The following is an 11,329-nucleotide window of genomic DNA, read 5'->3' as shown; positions in this document are numbered from 1 at the left end:
GCTAGGATGTTTTGGTAAATGGTGTTTGAATGTAATTGTGGTGCCTTTGAATGGCATATTGGTTAGTTGAACTAGGATTTTGAGATGGCATTTTGATGTATGTTTGAATGATGATTAGATCCCATTTAAGTGTGCAGAATTGGTCTAAATGTTCATGCATGGAATGGTTTGATTTTAAGTAAGTTTGGGTCCACACAGCTTGAGATACGAGCGTATGACTCAGTTGTGTGAGGCACATGGCCTGGTGACACAGTCGTATGTCATCTGACGATTTCATTAGGGTGCAAGTTAGTGAGTTACATGGCCTACCACACATCCTGGCACATGGGTGTGTGGGGCAACTCAGAGAGTTACACGGGTGAGGACGCGGGCTGAGACACGGCCGTGTGTCCCTAGTTCGAAGTTTTAATAATCTCGATTGAACGGTAATGCTCTGTAACACTAATTCAGTGACGAATACAGGTTAGGGGTGTTACAATTCCACTCTTTTTAGTTAACATTTATACTTTAAAAAGTCTTTCGGCTACCTAGTCTTCTTCCTATATGTTGGATCTGGTGCCTTAAGTGTAGTATTTTTGTCTAAGTACACTTGTAATTTTTTTTGAACAGGTTGGTAAATTAAATTAGCCATGAATTACATTAATACTTTGTATGTTTTCCTCACATGAGTTTTACACGCAAAGGAAAATGAAAGAAAATGTTACTTACTGGTTGTCTAATGTTTAACTAATACTAATTGGTATTACGTTCTCAGATCGTAGTACAGAAAGACAATGTCTATTAGTAGATGAACCTAAACATGTCCTTAGTCTACTCGGAAATGAGCAAACAGATTGAAAGATTAATATGTGTAACGCGTAGGTTTGTGCAAGTGTATACAGTCGTTATCAAGTAATAAGTAAGTATCGAGTTGTCATCTCCATAAGGATTGTATTTGTGCTAAGTCACTTTATTTGTAAAATTATATTAACAATTCAGTAAATAAAAACACAATATAGTTGAGAAGTGGTGATTAAAATATATTAAACTAAATGCAATGATCCCTAATGCAAATTATCCTAAGTACGCAAACTATATGAATGAAATAGATTTTAGTAAAATTAAACACAATTTGCAACAATTATAACATAAATAAGATAAGAAAATTACTTTAATTAAACTCAATTTATTATCAACATGCTTAATAACATTCGGAAAAACATTCCATGGCAACTCGATCTTTCATGAGTTTGGAAACCACATTAGGTCCTTTCAGAATCCTTTAATTAGTAAATACGCATTTTACTGATCCTTATTTACTAAGGGTTTCTTAGCATTCGTGTGAGGTAACAGGGACGTGTCAGGTTTGAAACAATTTAATCGGGTCAGAGGTTGGTCAGAGTTGTTATGCAACCTCCAATTTAATCAAGTCAGGATCTAAATTGAGCATGCACATTTCAATTATGTGTCTATTAGCTGTCATCTGGTCAGGATCGCTCAGCTAATTCAAGTGCATTTCAATCACGTATAAACGAAATACAAACTTGATTTTAATTGAAAACATAATCGATTGAGGCACAAACATTATAAGCATGAATCAAATAAATATTATTTAATCAAAGGAATCATGCTAGCTTAAATAAAATTAAGCTAACATTGTTGTAAACAAGAACAAAGAATACATAGAAAACATCTTTGTATTAAATTAAAGAAAAGAAATATTAAACCCAATTTAGAGTGGCTGTCACCCTAGACTCTGACTGACGAGGCTCCTTCGTTCCTTTGCTTTGCTCCTTTGCTGATGGCTCTCCAAGGTGGCCAACCAAGGGTTCTTTAAGAGGTTTAATTGTTAAAATCTTTATGAATACATGATGTTAGGCGTGGGAATGGAAAAGGCTAAGAGAATTTGAAGAAAAGAGAGAATGATGCTTGAAGAATGATGAATGAATGAATCAGAGGGTCTTATTTATAGGTGAGGAAAGGGGGATAATTTGCTAAAAATAGGAGTTTTCATCTTTTGAAGCATCTTCCATGGGTGGCCTGCGATAAATTGAGCAAGTTTAGTTGATTTTTCCTTAATTTTTGGTCAATTTGAGTGCCACAACAACTCAGGACTAAGACTCGGTCAAGTGCAAATCTTTAGGTAAATCTCTAATTTCTTCAACTCTTCAAGGACCTTGTGCAATTAAACCAAAGAGTGGTTTATAGACAGCCATGTGCAGCCGAATTTTGGGGTTGACTTGGTCTCCAATTTGGACGGTTTTTTAATCTAACAAAGCTATCAGACCTGTCCAGAATAAATCAACAAGTTAGAGGACAAAAGAATAAAATTTATCCAATTTAATTAATTAATTAAAAACCCAAATTATTAATGAAATATTTTAAAATGAATTATTAAATATAATTTTTTTCTTTTATTATTTAATTTAATCATGCATGGCCCACTTTATTCCTTAAAAATATAATTTATTCAAATTAATAAAAAAATAAGCCATTTATTGCATGAAAACTATATAATAAAGCATAAAATTACATTTTAATAATTTCTATGTCGTAATTTCATATTTTCACATATTTCATTGATTTATTAAACAATTACTTAGTTTTAAGAACGGATTTAAGTAAAAGGGTGATAAATTACATAGAAAAAATCCTATATATTTTTCCGTTTACAATATGTCATCTATCAAGTCTAATTGAGGAGATGCATTGTCTTGGGCATCAAAGCAGATAACTCCAAGAAGATAGAGACATAGATGTGATTGACTGAACTAAAAGTATATCAGACAAGACCCAAGCAGAATAGATCCTGAATCTGTTTATAGATTTACTCACTTATGACTTTCATAGTTTAGCATACCTAGATCCTGAGTGGACGGCGGACTATGTATGCGTGACTCGTACACTTTGATGTAAGTAAAATCCTAAGTTCAAATAGATAAATAACCGAAAGCTGGTGCACTGGGTGTACGACTTCTCTAGTATGTAACATCATTCACAATAGTGGAATTCATAGCCCAAAACATAGTTTATTCTCTCATTGGCATTACTATAACGCCCTAAAATTTTAATTTTGGGTATTGTGAATGTGTCACACAAAATATCTGTCTGCTTTAGTGGTTATGTGTTCTGGATGTGTTTGGGAGGTCCTAAGTTTAAGCCAGGACTTGGGTAAATTTTGGTATTTTTATGAATAAGTCCTATCTTTGGTCAGTAGGCTTTTAAGTAAAAGTTGAAAAATAATTAACAGAATGGGCCTGCTGGTCTGGCGGATAAGTGGAGTGTTGGTGTGAAGGAGGTTCTGTGTTCAAATCTTAATGTGGGCATTACTTTTGCTCGTGCGTCCAGGAGAGTTTGAGATGGACTAAAAATCTGAGTAGTGGATTTAGTAGGGAGTTTGATAGAGAGGAATAAGGGATTGGGGTGGTTATCAAATATTTTGTTCATTTTTTCCCTTTTTTTTTACTTTCCCCAAAATCCCTTCACCTTCTTGTCGTTTTTCTCTTCATTGCAGCCGAATTTTTGCTCTCTTTCACCCTTCATCTTCTCAATTTTTCTTTTCCCACTCTGCCTCATATCGCTCCACGTTTGTGTGCGATCGTTCGGTAAGTTTTAGATAAGTGATTTGTCCCCATTTGTTAACTTTCTTCTGAAGTGTTTTGTTTATGCCAATTAGGGGAGGATTCAAGGGCTCGTAATCACCAATCGGAGTCTTAATTTGTGTGGGAATTAATGTTCATCAGTTGAAGGTAAGGTTTAGTAGCTTATGGGTTAAAACCTCTATACGAGTTCGATTTTGGATCACAGTATGTGAGATTAAATTAGTGTTATTTGTTCAATTATAAGCTTTGGAGTGCTCGGGTACTGTTTTAGCAACAAACAAAATCAAGTGCGTACCCGAAACACAGAAAATGAGATTCGGTGAAAAGCCAAAATTGCTTGCTGTTTGGACAGCAGCAATAGGCTAACTTTGAAAAATCACCATAAATTTTAGAAATCAAATTAGAGGATGAAAAAAATATGGAATTAAAGCTTATGAGTCTAGTTTCTCATAGAAGAAACGGTCTAAGTAATGAAATTGTAAATCGTGAGATATAATAAGTTTTGTAAGACAAGGTCAGAATGAATTTAGGTTCCCCCGTTCTGACTTTGGAAAATCATCAAAAATTAGAGAAAAATAATTATGGGTTAAAATTTATATTTTTAAATTATTAATGAGACTATTTTCAATTTTCAATAGAAACAAATGGTAACATCATCCAAATTTTGTACTAAGAGATAATTAATTTTTAGCAAAGAAAGGTCGAAGCTGTCAAACAGCAGAACAGGGGTAAGATTAAAGATTTTACTGTACTTATTGGCTGAACCAAAAATTCTAAAAATTTTATGGTAGAAAGGTATTTGAGTCTAGTTTCAAAAACATCAAGCAAGCCTTAATTTTGAATTCTGTAGCTCAAAATATAAATAATTTAGTAACAGTGACTCAAGTAGACAGCTTTGAAGGAACATATAAGTAAATAGTGAAAACATATATGAATATTTAACTAGCACGGGTTACATTAAATGGACCACGTGACCAAGGCCAATTTGGGCCGAATGGGCCACACGAGCAAACCACATTGGCGTGTGAGCCCATTATCACTAAATTGATTACTAATGTTGCACGGGTCGGCTAAGTCGACTGTGAACCTAATGTTGGGTCGATAAGCATCACTTAGACCCCTAATTGTACATACTGACTGTTTGATTTATATATGCATTGAGCATGATGATAGTATGCTTGTATACTGAACTGGTTATATGTACTGATGTCCTGAGATAACATGTCATGACTTGTATGTTGCATTGCATGGGGTTGGGTTAATTATATTTGGAGGAAGTGTACTGAAAGGCTTTTAAGCCTAACATACTGGAAACCCTACTACAAATTACTATTTTGTGCCGCATTCGGTACTACCTCAAGTGTAGGGATAGGTGGGTTGATTTGATCCCCACATGGAGTGTAGGGTTAGACGGAGATGGTGTGCAGATGCTGGTTGGGTAGGACTTTGTTACTAAATACTGCATGACTGCTATTGATACTATGATGGGCTAAGGCCCAAACTATTACTACATATTTGATGCAAATGTTTTTCCTAAACGCACGATTGTTTAACCTATTTTAAAAGCTTCTGCAAACGAATAACGTTTTGAAATTATCGATTAAATTAGCAACACAATTTTGAAACTAATAAGATATTAAGATAAGGAATTCAATGGAAATGCTTTTAACGCGATGACACGATTTTCAAACACCCTATCATGTGGCATCGCTAGATCCGGCCATAACGTTTAGGCCAAGTTTGGGGTGTTACAATTACACAGTTGATGAAATGTAAACGTGGCCACGGGTCATCCGTCTTTGTGATGGATGACTTGACCACTATTTGATAGTGATTGACTTTTCATGAAGGAAGATGTAATGGCTACCATGAGATAAAATAGGATCATATTAGGAAAATGGAAAATATCCCAAAGAGATCAAGGATATATTATGAGGGTAACACACTAATGAAAAGGTCATTGGACGAGCATTGGGTAATTGCTTTTGTAATGGCATGTCATTGGGGAGAGCTCAGTCACGATACTATAAAGGAATGACTTCGTGAATAAATGATTTTATAATTAATAGGCGAACAGCCGGAACTTAATTATAAATCATTTACGCCTCAACTACATATGTACAGTCGGTCCCTCCACTAGCTCGTTGGGGTAAAATCCTCAAAATTTTGTGGGGGTAAAATAGGGATGATAAAGTTTCTTTTATTTAAACATTCAAGTTTATTTTGGGAAATAGAAAAACTGAATTGGGTTGATCACATTACAGAGTATTGGGTCAAAAAATGCCTAGGAAGTACTTATAATTGGACCCGATGTGAGAGAGACCCAAAACCCCTCGTGTAACATGGAAGGGCAGCAACCCTAGTAGGAATACTTGGGTGTGTCGTCCACCCTGCTCCTACTAAAAAAGGAAGTTTTTTTTTTCATTTGAAATAAAACTCTACAACTCAAAAGGGTTCAATTTTCTCTTCCTATAAATAGATGGCACCAGTAGAGCTATTTACACAAGTTTGAGAGATTGTTACTCTATCGAAATATTGAGAGAATTAATTCTCAACTATTAAATATATATTTTAGAATAACAATTCTACCAGTTTCTTTTAAAGAAGAGAGAATTTTTGTTTCATCCTAAAAAAAAGAAAAGAAAAAAAAATTTATTTTGTGTTTTGGTTCAATTGGTTCAAATTCACACTCAAAGTAGTTTGTGGTATGAGAATAGTGGAGAAGATCATTTGGTTGAAAGCCAAAAAATATAAAGGTTCCGCTTAAAACATAGGTACGATTTTGATTAAGTTTTATTGTTATAAATATCACAAACTAGGTCGACTTTTAATATTTTAATTTTTTGCTGTGTAAGAAAATTGTTTTCAAATCAGATTTTTTCAACACTATCCACTTTTAGTAGACCAGAAGGTTTATCCTTGTTTCTTTTATCTTTTTTTCCCTTCTCTTAAGGGGAAAAAGCACTCGCTATGTTAGTTTTTCCTTTACAGACAACTTGATCGACATTTAATATCAACTCATAGGATTGGAGTTCCTTCATGAGTTTTGTAAGCATCAACTACTTATTCCCAAGGTTGTATGCGCCCCTAAATCCATCAAAGTCCTTTGATAATCTTTTGAACTCAATTTCATTTTGTGTGTTCAAGTCTAGCCTACTAGAATGTTGAATTTCTACTTGGCATTCGTCAAACTTGTTATCGTGGATTGTCGAGTCAAAGTAACTTGGCCTCCGAACATGTCCTCTAGTTTGTCAATCATAATTTTATTAGAATTAAAGTTCTTTAGTTACTTTTTTAAGGTACTGGTCACACTTGCCATTATGTAGCAACGAGCTATCTGATCAAATTTTTGCCAACAATTTCTTGCCTCAGCTTGGGTAGTTGGAGGGTATTTAATATCAAGAACTATCTTATGTTTCTCGCAGCTTAAGAAAATGTTGATATTTCTTTTTAAGTCCTTATAGTTATTTCCGCTCAATTTGTTCTCAATAAGGATATTAATAAGGGAGCTGGTGACATTTTAAAACTGAAAAATAAGCGTCCATCCATTATTTAACTTTGTATTAAAGAAAGTATCCCAAAAATTTGCAACATACGTAATGCATTTAATATGATGCATGTATCTTACATTAAAATCTTGAAAAACTCTATAAGTCCATTGCAACAATAATTTCCACACCTACTAGATTAACTCACCGTGGGGTGATCTTAACTAACTCGTAACACCCTCTACCTAACCCGAATCACCAGATTTGGATATCGAATGTTACAACGTAAAAACACTTAACATAAATTTATACATTTGGTGTAATCTATTTTAAAACATACTTTTTATTTCTTTTTGTACTGTTATTTAATATAAAAGAGGATATTAAATATTTATATTAAATCTTTGAACATCATAAAATGTTACAACATAAAACTTTACTAAAAACATACTCCTTTTGGCGTAGTGTATTGTATGCCACACTCCTATAATGCCTTCTGTATGCATAATATCGCAACTCGCTGCTACCTAGCACAATCTTGGCATACCCACTCTTACATTAGAACCTGAAACATGAACAAACACTTGTAAGTTCAAACGAACTTAGTAAGTTTTAATTCCAAATTACCTTGAAGCATTTTAGTTGAATTCATCATCTTGAAGGTTTTGGGTATCACCTCTGTCTTTGGTGGATACTTTCCTATAACAGCGGATGCATATTCATAAACTTCCATGCTTGACCAATCTATTCACAAGTCACCCCTTGAACTGATTCCATACTTCACCAATCAATACAGATCTCATTTCCTTCTCAGAAAAAAAAATGTACTTCTTCGAAGAATATCCATATAGAACCTATCTTTGACAGAATCTTCTTCAAACAGGAATTGAATACTTTTCCCCCAGGATGAGTACTCACAGATACTATTCTTGATGGATAAATAAACTAACTAATATTTTAAGATGGACTCCATACTAATCTTTCCTTTGGTGGATTCTCATACTGATTTTAATAACTATCAAAATACCAATCAAATCATATCTTAAATCAACCCCAAATCATAACTTATATCGATAATGAAATGTTCTAAATCATTTTAAGAATTCCATATGACTATGACACATATCACGATAACGCCCAACTTGACAAACAGCTTAGACTCTAGATGGCCTCTATACGTAACATGAAAACTATTGATTTGACAGATACCAAATAATTTAGATCACTTCCTTACGTAGCGTAGAAAAAATCAGATCTGACGATCACATAGACCATCCATATCTACGATTACACCAAGTTCTATATGCTAACAAATTATTAAAGTGGATTCCCTCTTTTAGAAATACTATTGCAAACTATTTTCAAGAAACGTCCCTCAAACCACATTCAATCTCATCACAAGGCTAACCAAACATAGTTATCTTCAGACTTATCAGATCTTTATCGTTGAGTTAGTTAGCGAAGAAATCTCAGATCTTACTCAGATCTCGCCAGAAAGGCGATTAACCATATTTTTGCCATGAAGGCATAGCCGAATACACCACATGGGTGTTATACAATGTGCCACACAATTCTAATTGTGACAATAAAATTTTATCACTATAAATTTTATTTTTAATATTTTGTCACCATTAAACACTACAATGCCAGCTACTTGTGAATAAAAGAAGATATATTTTTAAATTCTTAAATAAATAGTTTTATTGTGAATAAAATGATTACATTTTCAAAATCAAAATTTCGATGAAAACCCGACAATAATTTTCAAGATACATAGAAAAGTCACTTTTATTTATAAAATAATATTTTATACAATAAATAATTATTGACGATCCTAGCGAAAATACACCGATTACCACCAAAATTATTATAATCTTAAATTGTTGCCTTGGAAAATTTAAATTCATAATTAATAATAAAATCTGCAAGTAATTAGTAAATTTGATATGCAAAATAAATAACTTCATAACTACAATATATTTAGATGCCCATATATATTTGAATTCTTTAATTCTTTTTCATTTTCATTTTATATGAGAAAAATATGCAATAAAAATATGGCATATAAATGGGTGAAAAATACAAAACAGAAGAAAATAAAATTGAAATAAAAGACGTTGAAAATAGTAGGGACTAAAAAGAAAATTTACCCAAAAAGGCATCTAAGGGCTGAAGTACAACAATACATAGAGTACAGGGACTTAAGATGCAATATTTCCCCTTTCTTTTCTACACGTGAGACTAGAATGTTTTTTTTTTCTTTTAACCATTTCCCTTTTATTTGTTGGGTTTTTTTTTTTTGAAAATGGCTTCCATAAAGAAATAGAGAAAAACAAACCCGTATAGGAGAGGTCCAAGTCCAAAGACAAAAGCAACAAATTGGATTAGGTCCCAATAGAATCAGAAAAACACCAAAGAAAAACAAAAGACAAAAGAAAAAGAAACCCAAAAGCCTGCCCCATAAGCAGCTAATGGAAGCCGAAAATCCCAAAGCCAAATCTGATAACCTTGCAAGCACGACAATGGATAGAAAAGAAGACACAACAAGGACAAATAGAGAGATGCAATAATTCCAACCTAAGGCATGCAGTGAAATTAAGGCAGATGAGCATTCGACCCCTCGTCTGCAGCCATTGTGCTTTCTACCTGAAACAAAACCTCCTCGACCCTAAAAAAGTCCAATGTCCAGTGAAATCCTAGTTCCACGAGTTGGTGAGCAACCCGGTTTTGCTCTTTGAAGCAATGGCAGACTACAGCCAATGTAAAAAAGGTAATTAATCACAACCTCCCTTCTTTAATCAGTGCCCGGATCTCTGATCCGCCAACTTGTGTGCTATTGAGTTTGCGAATCACATGTAGAGAGTCCCCTTCGAACACAACCCGAGATAGACCAAGGTCCCAAGTGAATTCCAACACTAAAAAGACAGCCAACGCTTCCACACTAAAAGCCAACGAGACCTGGCCATGGATCCTAGTACAAGCACCAAGCACTTGGCCCTGGACATCTCGTACCACCACCCCCGAGCAAGAAGAATGTGACCTCCATCTATATGCAGCATCGAAGTTGGCCTTAACCAGAAGCGTGGTTAGAGGATGCCAGCGTGTAATACGCAAAAACCCCAAAATTGCTCTTGGCATGGCCAGCACTGATAGGCCACCCATGTAGGATCAAATAAAGGAGACCAACTCAAGAGACATCCAAAAAAAGCTCTCGTGATAATACCTGTTGCGCGACCACCATAGTGCCCAAATCATGGTAAGGGTAAGTGTTAACTTGTCCCCAGTATGTGCTTGACAAAGAAAATGAAACCAACTCACAAGATTCAAATCATTGTAGGTACCAGCCTAAGATACGAGCAATCGATTCCAAATTGCAATGGCAAAAGGGTAATCCCTAAGCACGTGAATAGACGTCTCGAGTATATTTAGGCATTTAGGGTAGAATTGTTTGGTAGAGATGTATCGATTGTAAATGTTGTGTAATGTGGGTGCATAATTGCAAAGGAATCTCCACACCGTTATGTGAACTTTAGGAGGGACTTGATGTAACTGCTAGATTTTCAGTGGTGTCGGAATAGTGGTTTTAGGGTCACAAATCTGATGTGTGATTTTGTAAATATTAAATAATATTTACAAATAATATATGGTGTAATGATAAATTTTGATTGATTGATTTTTGGTCAAATGGAAGAATAATTAGGTTCAAGTGGCATGACCCTAAAGTCAAGTGGTTTTAGAAAATAAGGTATCGGGACCTTGTTTCTATAAACCGAGCTGTAAATATTTATAACGGAGTGTTATTAAGGTTGTATTAAAGTTTCGTTAAGAAATTTTAATGTTTAGGTAGTTAATTAAGCAAAAAGGACAAAATCATAATAGTTGAAAAAGTCAATTGCTATTAGTTTAAAGGTGTTAATTGATTAAAGAAACATAATTGGATGACCTTAATGGATAAATTAATCATTCTTAAGATGGTGTACGGTTTAATTTTTAATTTCTTTTAATTTTATATGTTTTCTATGTTATTTTATTATTAAAATAAAGAATAAAAGGTTAAAAATAAGAAAACATAATGGTTTTCTTCTCCATTTTGTTTTCTTCATCATCGAACCTCCATGGAAAATGTTTCAAGGTTCAGCCATGGTTATATCCTTTCATGGTAAGCTATTTTTCACCCGTTTCAAATAATTTTTATGTTTTTGAGATTATTACAATTAGGTCCAGCTAGCCCGTACCTTCGTTTGTGAAACTGTTAAAGAT

General features: G+C 34.0%; 1 protein-coding gene across 1 annotated transcript; it reads right to left on the bottom strand.

Moving 5' to 3' along the window:
• Window positions 1-9,664: 9,664 nt before the first annotated feature.
• LOC105797616 (uncharacterized) lies at window positions 9,665-10,231 on the bottom strand. The gene is made up of 2 exons (XM_012627562.1): window positions 9,855-10,231; window positions 9,665-9,737 (listed from the first exon to the last, which is right to left on the bottom strand). Exons 1-2 carry the CDS (start codon window positions 10,229-10,231, stop codon window positions 9,665-9,667), a joined length of 450 nt encoding a protein of 149 aa, XP_012483016.1.
• Between the last annotated feature and the right edge of the window lie 1,098 nt (window positions 10,232-11,329).

The sequence above is a fragment of the Gossypium raimondii genome, chromosome 9 (genome assembly GCF_025698545.1).
Source record: "Gossypium raimondii isolate GPD5lz chromosome 9, ASM2569854v1, whole genome shotgun sequence".
In the NCBI taxonomy this organism is placed as follows: domain Eukaryota; kingdom Viridiplantae; phylum Streptophyta; class Magnoliopsida; order Malvales; family Malvaceae; genus Gossypium; species Gossypium raimondii.
Note: the sequence above shows the minus strand (reverse complement) of the source record. Positions and strands in the feature narration are given on the sequence as shown.